The 18,515-nt window shown below is 45.8% G+C and overlaps 1 protein-coding gene across 1 annotated transcript in view; it reads left to right on the top strand.

Annotated features, from left to right (window-relative positions):
- Positions 1-1,908: 1,908 nt before the first annotated feature.
- The window catches only part of Fsd2 (fibronectin type III and SPRY domain containing 2), a 32,628-nt gene continuing 16,021 nt past the window's right edge, over positions 1,909-18,515 (top strand). Inside the window, exons 1-5 of the mRNA NM_172904.2 lie at positions 1,909-2,049; positions 8,756-9,337; positions 9,702-9,797; positions 15,697-15,927; positions 16,971-16,993. Coding sequence (NP_766492.2) covers positions 8,798-9,337; positions 9,702-9,797; positions 15,697-15,927; positions 16,971-16,993 — 890 coding nt within the window. The 5' untranslated portion in view covers positions 1,909-2,049; positions 8,756-8,797. The remainder of the gene's footprint in view (positions 2,050-8,755; positions 9,338-9,701; positions 9,798-15,696; positions 15,928-16,970; positions 16,994-18,515) is intronic.

Here is an 18,515-nt window from a genome sequence, read left to right as displayed (position 1 = left end):
CATCCTGCCTCTGTCTCCCAAGTGTCCAGATTACAAGACGGTCCAGATAATTTTTTTCATTTTCTTTCTAATATTTTTGGCTATACTGAAGTGATGATATTTTAAAACAGGCCCAACAGTAAAAAAACAAAATCCCCAGATCAAATGACCACATACAGACTTTCAAAGAAACCATTTTTTTCCCCAGTCCCAAACTCTATACATGACTCAGCAAACTTGTATGTCCAGATGGCTTCTGAACACATGGGGCTTCACACTGGCTACCAATTGCATACTTATGCATATGATAGATTGGGACCTAAATACAGCTTTGCACCATCTTTCTCAAGATGTAGTTATTTATTATATGAGTACACTGTAGCTGTCTTCAGACACACCAGAAGAGGGCATTAGATACCATTACAGATGGTTGTAAGTCACCATGTGGTTGCTGGGATTTGAACTCAGGACGTCTGGAAGAGCAGTCAGTGCTCTTAACCGCTGAGCCATCTCTCCAGCCCACATGTTTCATGTCACAAGAATCCTTTTGCCTGCATCCTGTCCTTTCTCATCACCTAATACTACTCCAAGGAAATTGTTTAGAACCTGATTCACACTTCTTGGGCCTCTCAAATAATTGGGAGATATTTTTAAGACCTGGGGGGGGGGGGAGTTTCCTTCTGGGACAGAGGCTATAGGACAGTTTCTCCGGAGGAAGTTGCCAGGTTGGAGAGAGTAGGCCATACCTTCTCCACACTATGCCCCTTCTACTTTGTGGCCCCTCTACGCCATGCTCCCTTCCAGCCCATGGCCCCTCTATTCCATGCCACCACTACCCTATGCCCAGTGATGGGTCTTCAAAGGGACCCTTAAGAGAGCTAGCTCTGTTTACTGCTGTTGGAGTGATAGCTTTAGAGAGGATGGGCTGTTGTTGTGGAGGTGGGAAGACTCATTGAGGTCACTTGCATCTTAGAGTTTGCAAGGAGCAAAGATGATGCCTACAGAAGAAAGAGACCTCGAGGAGTGTCCTAGTTCACCTTCCAAAACAAGCTCCCTTCACAGAGGAAAAGAACTCACAAGGTCACAATTGGTGATGGAAGGGCAGACACTTTGGGGAGGAATAAAACAGACTTGGGGGCGCGGGGGTGGGTAGGGTGGGATCTGCCGGGTTGTGGGAACTTCGAGAGAGGGCCTTCATAATGGGTTTCTCTAGACATGGGAGACTCAGATCTGAGAATGATATAGGCCCCACTGCCCAGTGACAGCCACTGAAACAGCCAGCTAATCACCTTCTCCACCGCTCTTACAGCCAGCCCACTGCTCCAAGGAGTGTGTGGAGGGAAGCCCTACCTTGCTCCTCCTCCTGAGACAGGCATCCTGCTAAAGAGGACCATGCTAGAGAGGAGAGAAATAGAGATGCCCAGAAAACCTTTGAATCAATCTACAGAACTGGATGCTCAATTGCTGACACTGAGAGACCTAAAACTGTGCCACCTAAGAAGGAACAGAAATCACAGGCTCTGCGGAGTCTTCATTCAGAGAGAGGGGAGCACGTCCCACACTGCAAAGGATGGTGGGAGAGAAAACACATAGCCTTTGCATTGCCTCCAGAACTGTTGGCTCAAAACACTTTGAGAAAACTGAGGGGGAAGACACACAGCCCAGGACTGTTAGCGTCTCCATTCTGGCCCGGCCATGACAGCACCAACCCTTTCCGTTCGCCCAGCCACCTGAGTCTCGGGTCTCAGCCCCCACAGTAAATGAAGTACAGAGCACAGCATGTGACCTCCCCTGGTGACACTTGAGTGTTAAGAAGTGGCAAGGCCGCTGTGGCAGGCCTATATTTGGACTGTCACTCATGGCAGGCCTGTTGCTATTTGTGGTGGACGCTAGCTCATGTTACCATCCAGCTTTGGCACCCTACTTCCCAGGGTGAACTAGGCATGGCCAGCTTGCAGCGCACTCAGAGGTCACCGGGAAGGGGAGCTGGCCAGACAGAAATCCAACTTTCCAGCAGAAACCTAGGATGTTGGAGTTAAAAGACGCATTTATGGGCCTTTAAAAAAGCAGGCAAGTTTTGGGATAATTGTGTTATGGTAATGCAAATTGTATTATCTCACTGTAATTACACAGCCACTATGTTAAAGAACCATCTAATATAGTCCTTTAGCTGGGTGAGGATTACATGGGACAGTTCAAATGTAAATTACACTTGATTGGGTCAATGTTTTCTAGCTTGCTTAAACTTGCAAGAATTCATCTTGCCTGAAGACAGTACCAGGCATAAAAAGTCCCCTAAAGCTGGCAGAGGCCACCAGTTCTTGACCTGTGTCTTTCCGGTGTTTCTAGCACAGGGCCTGTTTGCTAGAATGGATGGCGCTCGAGCCACAGCTGTTATCTGCCTTTGGCATTGTGTTGATAAGTAAATACTCTTACAGTTTAATCTGCCAATGCATTCTGAGGACTCTTGATGTCTACGCTGTGATTCAAACACTAAAACATCAATGTTTTCTTGCTGATTTCTGTGTGTGCTACAGGCAGCCTCCTCTTAAAGAAAGCCTTAGGGTCTGTGCTGTGCCTGGGAAACTGGTCAGAACCATTTTACCATACTATACAGCTAACGTTGAAAGGGAAATTTTCTTTAGCTGTACTTCAGGCATCTCTAGGAGTTACATAGATGAGCATTTATAATTATACGCAAAACAAAATGATGTCTTTGCCACCATAGTCACACCTCTAGGAAATTATTTTCAGCAGACTCTCAGGTGTTCCAAGGGTCCCTAGAAGGAGAAAAAAAAAAAAGACTTTTCCAATTGAATCATAAAGACACATCTTCTACATAGGACTCAGGCAAATATCTTCCTTTTTTATTCATTTTCAATTCTGTTATATGTGCGTGCATGAAGATATATGTTTGTGACTACAGGTCTGCATGGAGGCCAGAGGTATCAGAGCCTGAGCCTGGGCAAGCTGGAATTCCAGGGTGTGTGGGCAGCCCAGTGTGTGTGGGCAGCCCAGTGTGTGTGCTAGGAATCAAACTGGATCCTTAGCAAGAGCAGTAGGCAGGAGTAACAGCTGAGCCAGCACTCCAGGTGCAGAGAGGGGCAGCCTCTTAATGTCTGCCGTATGGGCTGTGGTTCATTACTCTGCTAAACCTTCATGTCGCACTTTATAAAATGCAGTTTGTCACCAGTGTTCCCCGACCCCATCCTGATCCCACTAAGAAACTGAAGGAAAGCTAAAGAGTGGGAGCCGAGGGGAGAAGTGTACTGGGGCCTGTGCTCCAGGAGCTGGGCTTTGCTGCTACTGAGCACGCAGACCAGATGGCCCTCAGAGAGAGCAGATGCTGGCAGGGAAGGCTGGGCTCCTATTAGCGTGTGTTAAAGGATTGTCAGTCTTCTTGCTGGTATGTTCCCCATGGCTGAGGTTGGTTCTTTGAGCTTCAGCTTCTGTCTGTCTCTCTGTCTCTCTCTGTGTCTCTGTCTCTGTCTCTCTCTCACACACACACACACACAGAGAGAGAGAGAAAGAGAGAGGGAGAGAGAGAGAGAGAGAGAGGTGCAAGTTCTCTTTATTTTTAGAGAGCCTATCCTCCATGCATAGGAAGTCTGAGGTTAGATCTCAGCTCTCACTGGACTGGTGACTAGCTGTCAGCAGAGAAATCCTTGACAAATTGATTATAAAGAAGCCCCTTGTTCCCCCACAAAAAAAAAGGAAGGAAAGGAAGAAAAAAGAAAAGAAAAGAAAGAAAAAAGGAAAAAAAAAACCTCATTTTTGTGACATATTAAAATCTAGAAATTAAACTAGGGGGCTCTTCAACCCTACAACACCACATCTCCGTCTCAGCCACTGGGTTGGTTTTGCGTGGGGAATGGTGATCTTCTCAGGCAGTGGCTGCAGCTGAGTGTGAGGGGGCTCGGTCCTCGGCCTTGGTTCCTCCTCCATCCCCAGCTGCTCTCCTGGGCCCAGTGTTCCCAGAGCAGCCAATTCCACACTGCTATGGCCGCTGTGGCCTTTCACTCCCCATCTCTGGTCCTCACCCTTCACAGGCAGCCAGGTAGGAGACTTCTAAACTGGCCCAGACAGAAGATGCTGGTCCAAGTAACGATAACACCAGTAACAACAAGGACTCGAGCAAAAGCACTGGATGTTTACTGACCGCTTAATTTGGGCCATGTAATATATAGAACATTTCATCACATAAAATGCTAACCTTATTAGGCAGATGCTAATTAATAAGACTGTTTTATTGTCATGAAAGTGAGGTCTAGAGAGGTGGTTGAGCAATGTCACCCTGTTAAGGTGTCTCAGAGTCAGAATGTAAACCCAAGACTATGTGAATCCTTGGGGAGGGGAGAGGTGTGTGTTTGTGTGTGTGTGTGTGTGTGTGTGTGTTAGAATATCTATAGATTCTATGCCCACAGCCATTGTTCATAGTAACTTGCCACTCCCAACACTGGATGTTACCAATGAGTTCATGTCTGGTTTGGGGTCTGGAGAGGGCAAATGTCCCACTATTAATGAAAGGGTAGAATGGCTGGTCTTCATGAAGGATGTATGAAGGCTGAGGAGGAGAGGTGAGTGGCTAAGGAGTAGCGGTGAAAGAAGTGGCAAGCTGTTAGCAGGAAGAACCTAAGTGAGATTTAACTAGGAGACCCGGAGGGGGTTTGGTCAAAGGAGCATAGAAGTCCACTAGCAAAGGGGTGTGTGTGTCATCACTTTGAGAGTGGAAAGTTAGGGAGTGAGGATTGTGCCAGGGATCCAAAAGAGCTTAACTTGGCCAGTGAAGGAGACTTCAGAATTCAAGATGGCGAACTATGCTTCTGAGGGTCTGTTCCCAGCAGAGCCATGGGGCCCACAGCCAGAAGCCTGGAGAGCAGACAGCTTCAAGGAATATTCCTGCCTGCAGAGCAGGTGTGATAGTGGAACCTCAGGGAGAAACTGTGATTTTAGTCTATGGGACCAGAGGCTGGGTGTAAGGAGAGAAAGAGGAAAGATGGAAGGTAGCAAGGCTGAGAAGTCATGTCCCAGTCCCAGACGGGATGATAATCCCTTATCTAATGGTCTGGGGTAGCCACAAGAGCAGGGCCCCTGTCTCACTCCTGTGTCGCCTAGCACCTGGTGGTATCCTGTTCACTGGAGTCCACACTTTGTCATCCCCAGGAACAGTCAATGCTCAGACGAATGAGTGGAAGGGTATAGTCCAGACACACAGTGAGATCAGCAGGGCTGGCAAAGAACCCCAGGTTTCCTCCAGAAGGTAACTCTGAGAATTCAGACATCCTGATCATTTCATATTGCCCAAAGCCAGGAATGCCAGAACTTCTGAGCCTCTGGATGACCTTGGACCTGGAAGCTGAGGCAGCAGCTGGGGGGCCCAGGTCGGGGTAAAGATAGGATAAAACTAAATGAAGCCCAGGCTTGCTGCTGCCACCCCCACCACCCCGCAACCCCCACCCCACCTCTGAGATATGGCCCCTGGGGAAGCTGTGAGCTCACCCCCTCGGGTGTCATTTCCAGACTACTGACCCTCTACTTCATTCTCTCCCCTCGTCCCCCATGATGCCGAATCAGAGCTTAGAGCAGGTATTAGCAGTAAGACCTTCTTTCCATGTAGTGGGAATTCCCAAATAGCTGGGCATTCAGACATTCAGGATTGAGGAAACAGAACTCACGGCCTCTTAGAAAAGATTGAGATGTTCTACTGAGAATCATCCACAAGTAAGGAATGAACTGATCCAGGCAGTTCACAATGAGAGGGACCATAACTGAATTTCCATAGCTAGGAGGCAATTTGGGCCTTGGAAACTATTGAAGGGAAAAATAGATTTACATGTAAGCAATATGCACAGCAACCTGCGGGCGCTGTAGATCCTTCAAAAAATGTGTTATGTAAAAGCATATTCTATGTTAGAAATGTCATTTGTTGGCCATCTATGTATTTCTCTACAAAAAAATAAGCATGTAGGACTTGGAGGTGGGGAAGGGACAAAGGCAGGCAGCTCATTTAAAATTTTTCTTTTTCTTTTTTAAAGATTTATTTATTTATTTATTTATTTATTTAATGTATATGGGTACACTGTAGCTGTACTGATGGTTGTGAGCCATCATGTGGTTGCTGAGAATGAAGGTTGCTAGCTCTGGTTTGCCCCACTCGCTCCAGCCTAAAGATTTGTTTATTATTATATCTTAGTACTCTGTAGCTATCTTCAGACACACCAGAAGAGGGCATCAAATCTCATTACAGATGGTTATGAGCTACCATGTGGTTGCTGGGATTTGAACTAAGGACCTTCAGAAGAGCAGTCAGTGCTCTTAACCACTGAGCTATCTCACCAGTCCCTTAAATTTTTTCTTATAATCATAAGTCTCTTACTAGTAAGCTCCCTTCTCTACCAAATGGAGATACCAATAAAACTTTTAGTTGAATGAAGACAAAACAGCATGTGGATAGTACAATTTTTGGTAAATAATTTAAAAGTAAAACAGAAATGCATATGTAGAGTATGTGTATATGTGTGTGTGTATGTGTATATATGTGTGTATATGTGTGTGTATGTGTATATCTGTGTTTGTATGAGTAAGTGTAAGTGTGTATGTGTATTATGTGTGTAAGTGTATATGTGTGTATGTGTATATGTGTTTATGTGTATGTATGTGTGTATGTGTGTGTATGTGTATATATGTGTGTATGTATGTGTGTATGTGTGTGTTTATATGAGTAAGTGTATGTGTGTATGTGTGTATGTGTGTATGTGTGTGTTTATGAGTAAGAGTATTTGTATGTATGTAATGTGTTGTGTGTATGTGTGTATGTGTATATGTGATTATGTGTATGTATGTGTGTATGTGTGTGTATATGTTTATATGTGTGTATGTGTGCATGTTTATATGTGTGTATGTATGTGTATGTGTGTTTATATATGTGTATGTGTGTATGTTTATATGTGTGTATGTGGGTATGTATGTGTGTGTGTGTTTATATGTGTGTATGTTTATATGTATGTATGTGGGTATGTATGTGTATGTGTGTGTGGATGTTTATATGTGTGTATGTGTGTATGTTTATATGTGTGTATATTTATATGTGTGTATGCTTATATGTGTGTATGTGGGTATGTATGTGTATGTGTGTGTGGATGTTTATATGTGTGTATGTGTGTATGTTTATATGTGTGTATATTTATATGTGTGTATGCTTATATGTGTGTATGTGGGTATGTATGTGTATGTATGTTTATATGTGTGTATGTGTGTATGTTTATGTGTGTGTATGTGTGTGTGTGGATGTTTATATGAGTAAGCATACATGTGTGCCTGTGCATGTGAACCCAGATGTTGATGTCAGGTTCCTTCATTAATCACTCTCCCCGTATCTTTTGAGACAGAGACTGTCACTGAACCCAGAGCTCATTGATTGGGCTAGGCTAGCCAGTCAATCGATAAACTCCAGGAGTCTGCCTGTCTCTGTCCCTTCCTCACCTCCCAGGGTTGGGTTATAGGCACATGCGGCTGCACCTGCTTTCACATGATCTGAAGTCCCTGGGCTTGTGTGGCAGGCATGTTACTGACCGGGCCACCTCTCCAGCCCTAAAATGCATCTTTTAAGGAACTGGACAGGACTTGGTTTATTTAAAAACAAAAGGCTCAACCCAGGTTTGAAAATCAGACCATCTAGAACGCAGCAGGAATGAGAGAGTTTGTATTTAGTTTTTCAGTTTGTCCGTGCAAACAAAGTGACTGTGCTTGCCATTGTAGGTAGAAGGGAATGGAGGCAGTTTATAACAATGTCATTCCTTTCTTTTAGCTCCTGAAATGTACGCCAAAATTATATAATGACCTATCATGAACATCCATTTAAAGTAATATATCAGCTGACAACTTGATTAGATCCCCTTGCAATTTTGTTGGAAGCAAAGAGCTGGAAAGCACTTACCTTGAAATTTTTTTTCTTCCCCATTCATTAATGTCACTCACTCTTGGCACTGATGTCAATCCTCCAGACTGTCCTTTCATCTAGCCCCCTGGAGGCTTTATTAAATTCCCAAGCAATGAAATCTTACTGTGCAACGTAATATCCAAAATGAACAGGAAGTATCATGTTTGCTTTCATGATAAGAGAAAGGGCTATTGAGAAAAGAGAGCCTCAGAGGCTGGCTTGTTTCCAGGCAAAGCAGCTCTGAGAAAGGATAAATACAAACCGGAGTATTGAAAAGCTGATAACTCTTCATAATATCAGTGCCTGAATTCCCCATGGAAAGCCCCGCATACACGTGCCACAGTGTGGAGATCAGCATTATCAATGCTGTCTTTGGAAGGAGCCTGACTATGAACAAAAGAGGGGGAGATGATAGCAGGAGTGAAAGAGGGTTATTTTTAAGCTGGCATCATTCATACTATTATTTCATAGCAAATTATTCCACAGCTTGGTAGCCTAATATAATCAATATTTATGATCTTGCATGGTTTGTGAGGGCTGTGGATGGGGATGGGGAAGAGGTTATGGGGTGACCCTAGTTAGGGGAGACACTCCTAATACACCTTTCTGCAGCAGTGTCTCCAACTCGCCTTGCTCCCCAGACAGCCTTAGGTCACCAGGGTCTCTGTGTGTTGAGCAATTGTGAGTCCGCTCCGGCTGGGACATTGAGTGACTTTGATTGCCATGATGTGCGTTGTGACCATTAACTTCTTGGATAAGATCTGAACCTATGTCATTCCATGCTCAGCCACTGCAATTCCCTTGTTGGGACCTGGTGTTCATCTCTTCTTGTCCTAGGACTCAGAACATCCACTGACTGAGAAGGGCTGCCCTGTGTCAATGGAGGAGGAAGCAGAGGAGGAATCCGGGCTGGGCAGGTCGGCAGCCCCCAAAGACTTCCACTTTTATCACATGGACCTGTATGACTCTGAAGATAGACTGCAGCTCTTCCCAGGAGACAGCAGCAGAATCAGGAGGGAAGTAACCCAAGCCGAAGATGACCGTGAATTAGGGGATGAATTTGTGGATGAACACAGACTGGGGACTCTGGGGTATCCTTCTTACGGGATGAGGAGGAGGGACCCAGGCAGGGAGCCGAGAGACTGGGGTGAGGCAGCTGAGGCGGAGGACCTGGGCTACGGAGGAGGGCAAGGCCCTCTTGACCAGTGCCAAGACCTCCGGGAAGCCTACAGGTACACACATGGCCGTGCCAGCGAGGAGTATGAATGCTATGTCATCCCAGAGGAGGAAGACGAAGAAGAGCCTGCTGATGTCTTCTGCATCACTTGCAAAACTCCAGTAAGAACTGTTGAGAAGGATTTTGATACACACAAGGAACACGAAGTAACCCCAATCAGCAAAGCTCTGGAACATGCCAAGGTAACAGAACTCCTTCCATCTTTGTCTGGAGAGTGTCTGTATGTCTCAGGGAGGTGGACAGGGAATAAAACCTACAGGCCTCTACAAGGATGGAATGTGACCCCCGAGAGATGGTTCAGCAATTAAGAGCACTGTCTGCTTTGCCAAAGTCTTGGGTTCAATTCCCAGCATCCACGTGACGACTCACAACTATCTGTAACAGCAGTCCCAGGGTCCTTGATGCCCTCTTCCAGGCTCTGTGGTGACCAGGAACACACATGGTGTACAGCTAGATATGCAGGCAAACATCAGTACCCATATTTTTTTAATTTAAAAAGGACAGAATAAGCATCTCATTCATGTTTTGCTCTACTCACGTCCACAGGATGAGGTTCACAAAAATATGTGCAAATTGGAACAGCAGATAATTGAGATGGAAAATTTCGCTAGCCACCTGGAAGAAGTGTTCATTACTGTGGAGGTAAGACCATGTGTGATGGTTTCACCACATGTAGCTCCCATCTGGGGCCACATCAAGCCACTGCTCCTAGTGAGCTAACAGAAGCCATTTCTAGGAATGTGCCAGCCTTCCCCCTCCCTTCAGCTAGCCATAGGCCTTCACCACCCCTGGGTAGCCTCTCTTGCCTTCATCCCGTACTATGTCCTCTAGGTGGGAGAGGCTGGTGTGTAGTGTAGTGTGTGTGTGTGTGTGTCCAAGTCTACTACATAGGATGTTTCAAAGCAACTGTATTATAGATGTTCTTGTTGTTGTTTGGTTGGTTAGTTAGTTAGTTGGTTGGTTTGGTTTTTTTTTTTTTTTAAAAACGGTTTCTCTGTGTGTTCCTGGCTGTCCTAGAACTTGCTCTGTAATCCAGACTGATCTCAAATTTGGAGAGCCACCTGCCTCTGCCTTCCATATGCTGGGGTTAAAGGTGTGTGCCAATACTATCCAGATTTATAAATGTTTATTACATGAGTAAGTAAAACAGAAGCTATCCAAGCAAAGTACCAATTGCAGGGGGTTTAATTTTTGTTGTTGTTGTTTTGTTTTGTTTTATTTTGTTCTAACAGTGGTGACTTCATGGTAGCACCATCCAGATGGTGAAGTGAGCTGTTTTCTTCTGTCTTTGGAGTTGGTATGGGGCGGCAGGGTGTGCGTGTGTTTGTGTACATCTGTGTTTGCAAGTACACGTACACATGTGTTTGCATGTGAAAGCCAGAGGTCAGTTTGGGTTTCTTCCTCAGCCTCTCTGTGCCACATTTTTTGAGACTGGGTCTATCACTGAAATTGGAGCTCTCAAGCTTTGCTAATCTAGCTGGCCAGAAAGACCTGGAGATCCCCGGGACTCAGCTGCCCTCAGTGTTGGAATGACAAACGCTCACTGCTGCACCTGGCTTTTTGTGCAGGTGATGGACATCCCAACTCAGGCTTCCATAGCAACCACTTTGCCCCTGAGCCGCATCTGCAAGCCTCAGTGCTTGGTGGGCTTTTTGTTTGTTTACTTACCTGGTTTTGTCCTTTTCTTTTCCTGCTTTGGGGCTCACTCTGAGACTCCCTTGGGTGCTATCGGATGTGCTGCTGTATAGCCAGACATAGTTGTTGTCTTGTTCTCTAGAGTTTTAAATTGTAGGTGTGTGGGGTATCTATTATGTGAAAGTGTTTCCGCTTTGAAAATGTTTATTGTGTATATTCATTGTACATGGTATTATGCAATGTAAGGACATTTTCACACATGTATATAGTGTATGTTCAGCATATTCCTCTAAACCCACTTCCCTCTTTTATCTCCCCTATTCCTCTCCCCTTAGAACTCTCTGTTCCCTAGACAGTTTTGTGACCTATGTACATACATAATTTTATGAACATATGTGAGATTTAGGAACAACAAATGAGAGAGAATGTATATTTGTCTTCTGAAACTAACTTAATTCATTTGACTATATTATTTCTAGCAGCACTCATCTTCCTACGAACAATTCCACCGTGTATATATACATTTTCCTTACCCATCCCTCTGTTGATGGACACTTGGCTCAGTTCCATAACATAGCTGTTATGAACAGCTGCGATAAACACAGATGTTCAATGTCTGTGGCAGGCTGACTTGGGCCAAATGGGAGGTATCTATCCAGCTTCTTAGGAAACTCTGTACTGATTTCCATGGCGCCGGGACCAGTTTCCATCTGTAACAGTGGTGCATGCAGATTCCCTCTTGTCTGCACACTCGACAGAAGGTATTTGTCAAGCAGGTTTTAATTTTTCATACACCCTCACTCTGGCTGGTTATCATTCCTCCAACACAGACACACACTTCTAGTTTGCATAGGTTATACAAATAAGTATCTGTATTGTCCCTTTTAACGTGGCCATTTTGCAGGCTTTCAGACAACACCGTCAAGAACTTAGAATTCCAAAAGTGGCTATGTCCTGGGCCAAGTGTGTCCAGATTCTTGGTCTCTTATTCACAAGTGAAATGAAGGCCCACACAAATTGCTAAGTAGAAAAAAAAAAAGACTCAAAGCTGGATGATAGAGCAGATCAGAAATACACTGTTGGGACTGCCAACAGAGCTGGACGTGGTAGTGCACATGATAGAGCAGATCTGGTAGCGCACACCTCTAATCTTACCACCTATGAGGCAGAGGCAGGCAGATCTCTGTGAGTTCTAGGCCAGCCTGGTCTACATTGTGAGTTCCAGGACAGCCAGGGCTATATAGAGAGACCCTGCTCAAAAAACCCAAAACACCAAAATGTTGACAACAAGACACACATATTTGAGGGCCCTGATCATTGTTTGGGGTTCTCTTTACTGTTTGGGGATTCCTTTATGGGGAGAAAGAGGTGTTTGGACATTAGAGTTATAATTTAGGAAATTCGGTAGTACTATGTCCAGTTTTCTGAGGAACCACAAGACTGATTTCCAGAGTGGTTGTACCAGCTTGCAATCCCACCAGCAATGGAGGTGTGTTCCTCTTTCTTCACATCCTCGCCAGCATCTGCTGTCACCTGAATTTTTGATTTAAGCCATTCTGACTGGTGTGAGGTGGAATCTCAGGGTTGTTTTGATTTGCATTTCCCTGATGATTAAGAATGTTGAACAATTTTTAGGTGCTTTTCAGCTATTCGGTATCCTCAGTGGAGAATTCTCTGTTTAGCTCTGTACCCCATTTTAAAATAGGGTTATTTGGTTTTTCTGGAGTCCAGCTTCTTGAGTTCTTTGTATACATTGGATATAGGATTGGTAAAGATCCTTTCCTTTTGCTGACAGGACCCTGATATAGCTGTCTCTTGTGAGGCTATGCCAGTGCCTGGCAAATACAGAAGTGGATGTTCACAGTCATCTATTGGATGGAACACAGAGCCCCCAATGAAGGAGCTAGAGAAAGTACCCAAGGATCTGAAGGGGTCTGCAACCCTATAGGAGGAACAACAATATGAACTAACCAGTACCCCCAGAGTTTGTGTCTCTAGTGCATATGTAGCAGAGGATGGTCTAGTCAGCCATCAATGGGAGGAAAGGTCCTTGGTCCTGTGAAGGTTCTATGCCCCATTACAGGGGAATGCCAGGGCCAGGAAGTGGGAGTGGGTGGGTTGTGGAGCAGGGCAGGGGGAGGGTATAGGGGACTTTCGGAGAGGAAACTAGGAAAGGGGATAGCATTTGAAATGTAAATGAAGAAAATATCTAATAAAAAATAATTTGGGAAATTCACGACTTTGACTGACGGGCTTGCTTACATGAGCCCTTACTCACTGCCTATGTCCCTCTTCAGGATGCATCTGATTTTTTTTAATGATTTATTTATCTCTTTATTTATTTTATGCTTATGAATACACTATAGCTGTCTTCAGACACACCAGAAGAGGGCATCAGATCCTATCATTACAGATGGTTGTGAGCCACCATGTGGTTGCTGGGAATTAAACTCAGGACCTCTGGAAGAGCAGTCAGTGCTCTTAACCACTGAGCCATCTCTCCAGCCCAGTGCATCTGGTTTTAATCATGATGTATACCCAATTATGTGTGAGCATAAGATGGTAAATAAAATGTTCAGTCCTTGCCGAGTGTGGTGGCGCACGCCTTTAATCCCAGCACTCGGGAGGCAGAGGTAGGCAGATTTCTGAGTTCAAGGCCAGCCTGGTCTACAAAGTGAGTTCCAGGACAGCCAGGGCTACACAGAGAAACCCTGTCTCGAAAAAAACAAAAACAAACAAACAAAAAATGTTCAGTCTTCTCTCTAAAAGTTCACTTTGAAGATACAGCTTGGCATATTATCCTTGCCCCAAATCCAGTCAAGGCCGCATCGGTCTCTATCCTATCATCCTGGGTTTTGTTCTAGGATATGTTTTAATGAAAACAGGGTGTTATCATGGGTCACTAAGGAGAGTAGGTGTCTCTATTGTTTAAAGCATGTATACATGAAGTTCTGTGCAAATAGGGGTCCTAGGTTGCTAACAGGTTGCTAGGTGCTGCTCAGAGTAGGGGATGTGCAGGGCCCAAGAGAAGTGGAGTCCAAGGTTGCTAAGCTGTTCCCTATGTCTGCATTGCCTCAAAAGGGACCTCTTTCCTTTAATGCCCCCCCTTCTTGTCCTGACTTGGGCTGAATGTGGGTTCTTCTTGCATAGACCAACCTCACAGAACTGAAAGCTGTTCTTAGTTGCCCATTGATCATACTGTTCTCTAGAGCTCCACAGAGCAAGAGCAAATCCTCTGTCCTGGCCAGCTTTAGTTAAACACCGTAACACACACATCCTCCACCCTCAGCCCTAAAAGGGGGGGGGGGGGAGTTTTGTCCCAATATTCTGGTGGAAGCCCTTCTATTTCCAAGCACAAGACTGAAGGAGAGGGGATAAGAGTGAGAGAGCAGGACAAACCTCCATGCTCAGATGGGAGAGACTGCCTAGAGTTAAGAGCACTGCTCTTCCAGAGAACCTGGGTTTATTCCTCAGTGATTCACAATGGCCTATAATTCTAGTTCTGGGCATCTAATGCCCCCTTCTGGCCTCTATGGGCACTGCACCCATGTGGTGGACAGACATACATGGAAGCAAAACTCAGAATGTTTAAGTTCCTTATGCTCTATTTTGTCATCCTATTCTCAGCTCTGAGTCACTTCATCTCCAGTGAGGATGTTGGGAACATCCTGTTATCCTCACCGGGGGCTCACCTATTGCTTTACCCGCTCACTCTTCTGAGTGGGTCTTATGCTTAATTAATAACTCTCCACAACTCCTAGAAGCCTCATAGGATGAAAGGGGCAACAGTCAAAGCCCACTGAGCCGTCGTGGGCGTCCAGTATTAAAAATGGAGGCTTGAAATCCTTCTCTATTCAGCATTTCCCAGCCTCTGTGCTCCCGGTCTAAATACGATAGGCATCAGCCAGGTGGTGCATGCCTGTAATCCCAGCACTTGAAAAGCTAAGGCAAGAGGATTGCTGTGAATTCCAGGCCAGCCTGGCCTGCATAGCAGGTACCAGGTCATATAGGGTCATCTAATATGATGCTATGTCAAGAAAACAACAATCCATCAATACCACAGATTCCAGATCCGGTATCTACATCTTTCTTCCTGCTTTTCCTCATCTACCAGGCAGTGCCATTTGCCACAACCCCTCCGTCCCTCTCAGGTCTCATATCTCTCTCCTCACTGACATGAACCAAGTTGATATATTCCTGGTGTTGATAGAGTCCATGTAACAGTTAGTGAGGACAGATATCATGAGGGGTGAGAGTGCAGGGCAGAACAGCAGGCGGACATCTCTCAGGGCCAATGTTTCTGCGTCCAGCAACAAGCTGATTAGCCACTGATGGGCTCCCAGGGAGGTTGCCATGGTGATGAGAGGTAGTGAAAACAGGGAGAGGATTGCAATAGCTGTCAGGAAAGACAGGAGTGCTTTCTGGTAAGAATATTTGGGGTGTGGGTAGGGCGACTGAGCACACATCTCAGCTGGTGAAGCCTGAGGGCTTGAGTTTGACCCCTAAGCACCCACATAGAAAAGTGCGTGAGAGATGCATGCTTGCAATCCCAGTGCCATGAGGCAGAGACAGGAGCATCTCTGGGGCTTGCTGGCCAGCCAGCCTTCCTTTATCTGGCATGCTTCATGCCAGCGAGAGACCCTGTGGATGGTACCTCTGAGGTTGTCCCCTGGCTTCTACATGCACAGACATGTATGTGCACATACATGTTCATATGCATTAGTTAGTTAATTAATTAGTGATTGTGCCTGGGGACCTAAGAAGGAGTCCTCAGCATTCACTGCAGCACACTTCTGAGAGACAGAGTAATGTGACAAGATGAACAGGTCAGGGTTTCATGTCCCCGGTGACTCTGGCCAACCTATCCCATCCACTGAAATGATGGTTGAGGTCCGCTGTCTTGCAGGAGAATTTTGGAAGACAGGAACAAAACTTTGAGTGCCATTACAATGGGATCTTGGAAACCCTCGCTCAAAAGTATGAAGAAAAAATTCAAGCTCTGGGGGAGAAAAAGAGAGAGAAACTGGAAGCCTTATACGGACAACTGGTCAGCTGTGGAGAGAACCTCGATGCCTGCAGGGAGCTGATGGAAACCGTAGAGGAGATGTGTCATGAGGAAAAGGTGGAGTTCTTAAAGGTCCGTGACGAATCAGGAAAGAAAGCCATGAAACCATGAGATGAGATTCCAGGTCTAGCCTCGGGTGGGGGTGGGCTAGCCTACCCTCTCTCCTGGAGCGCTGAGTTGACTATCTGTGGTTCATGGTGGGAGGCTGTCCCTTAATCTCTCCTCGTCACTTCGTTGGTGGCCAGACAGGCAGACACCACTGGTCCTTTCCTCGCCAGTCCCCAGGGAGTTCCAAGCTTTGTCCCTCAGACCCTTGGTTGTTGACTGTCCCTCGGTCATGGAGTGGAGCAAGGGCAGTGTCCCGAGAGTTTCCTAGCTGCCTCTTGGCTCTCTCAGGGAAAGCTGGCCCACATCAGTAAGCTACTTTAAATTGTTCTGTGCCAAGGGTGGCAGTTATATAATCTTGCTTTATAACTTCATACATATGCCCCAAATCCATTTCTTAATTATATTTAAGTCATATGAAATCTGACCCAAACCCCATATAGCAGAGTGAGGGGAATTTCCACCTCAGTGATCTCACAGGGTCCCATGATCCCATGGGGCAGATGTGGTTGGTTTCACAAAGGGTTGAGGAGGGGTCTTCAGAATCGATGCTGAGTTTGACCTCATCACAGTCCAACCCTCAGCTGCTCCTCAAAGCCCAGTCATCCATCCTTCCCACTGTGATCATGGTGAGAGATCCACACATAAAGATAGAGAGCAATGTGGCAGGAGCCACGAGAAACACCAGTGCTCAACCTCTTGAGCCCGTGGCCCCAGGGTGCCATTGTATCTCACATTCAGAACATAGAAAAAGGCGCATTACTTATAATAATGAGAACATGCAGACAGCCACGGTGTCCTACAGCAGAGGAACTGTTAAGGAGTCAGAGGTCCAAAAGACCCTGTGTGGCGTGGAAGGTGCAGGGAGAATGGAAGGAAATGCACAAGTATGGTAGATTCATTAGGGTGACTTCCCCCTTTCCCTAATTTCCAGTTAAAAATGTTTACATTATTATATTGTTGGGAAAACTATGTCCTAAATCGGTCTACTGTTTTCTCTCTCTTTTCAGGATGCAGTGGCTATGACTGACAGGTAATATTTCCGTCCTGACCTCGTTTCTTTTCTCCTTTCTTTTCGCCTCTAGACTCAGTCTCACTGGGTTATGGCTTCCCTTTTCAGCTTCGGTGACCCTATAAGTAAAACAGTGCTGGCTTTGGAATGGCGGTGTGGTGTCAGTAGGCCCCTTTAGTGTTGACACTTAGGATCACTGGGCTGGAAGGGAACACGGTTGGTGAAGTCCATCCAGCAAGCCTGTGCTCAGGTCCCCCTCACACACACAAGAACTTTGTTTTATTGGGAGAGATGGGGACTGGAACATGCCCTCCTCAGCCCTTGGTCATGTTGAGGCAGAAAGCATGTTCGTTTTAAAGTCAGATACGGTGGAGCGTAAATCCTGCTACCATAGTGATTCCAAGCCCAAAGCCCCACCTTTCCTATTTACAAACAGGTGCTTCTGTGGGAACATACGACAGGGTCTGTGAAGCCACATGGGGAACTTAAGACTATGAGGGCCTAAGTACATATGTTTTGGCAAAAAATGGGCCTGGATTTCAAATCTGCCTTTGCTACTTAGAAGCCTTATGACTGCCCGGGAGCAATCACAGCTAAAGCAGTGGTTCTCAACCTGTGGGTCACAACCATCAGAAAACACGTATTTCCGACGGTCTTAGGAACCGAGACACCGCTCAGTAGCAAAATTACAGTTATGAAATAGCAATGAAAATAATTTTATAGTTGTGGGTCACCACTGCATGCAGAACTGTACTAAAGGGTGGCAAGCATTTGGAAGATTGAGAACCGCTGATGGAGAGCCTCCAGAGCCCCACCGCGAGGGAGGGCCCGTGACACTGTGGAGTGTAAGTCTTCAGGGTAGAAGCCCCAAGAACACGTGGGCGTGGAGAAAGCATGGGATGGACTCTACCCGCCCTTAGGCTCAGCCCTTCCTCTTCCCCTGGGAAGGCTGAGACAATGATAGATGTCTTGGGTAGGAAGTGTTCTCTAAAAGGCTCATGGGTTGGAGGATATGTTCTCAAGCAGAGATCTGGAGAAAGGATTGGACGGGTAGAGCTCTGGTCTTATGAATGAGAATCCTTTGAAGGATATGTCTTGTCCCTGGACCCTTTCTTCTTATCTCTCTCTCTGCTTTCCTGGCTGCCCCAAAATGAGAAACTTTCCTCCATTTTGTGCTCCCTGCCACCACCATGCTTCCACCACAGGGCCAAGAACAATAGAGGCAGCTGATCGTGGACTGAAACTGTGAGCAGCTACTAAGTAGACATTCCCTCCCTTTCAGCTGCTTGTCTCAGGGATTTGCCAAAGCAACAAAACTTTAAAACTGTAACCTCCAGGCCCACCAAATCAGATACCAGAATCCACAAACGTGAGGAAATACAAGTTTAACAAAGAGGCCTCTTCATTCCTTCCTAATGACCCAGCACTACAAATGTACCCTAAGAAGAAAGCCCCTCCATCTTTGTATGAATGTGTGCTTTTAAAAAACATGTATGAGTATTTTGCCTGCATGTATGTCTGTGCACCCTGTGTGTACTGCTGT

Source organism: Mus musculus, chromosome 7 (assembly GCF_000001635.26).
Source record: "Mus musculus strain C57BL/6J chromosome 7, GRCm38.p6 C57BL/6J".
In the NCBI taxonomy this organism is placed as follows: Eukaryota; Metazoa; Chordata; class Mammalia; order Rodentia; family Muridae; genus Mus; species Mus musculus.
Note: the sequence above shows the minus strand (reverse complement) of the source record. Positions and strands in the feature narration are given on the sequence as shown.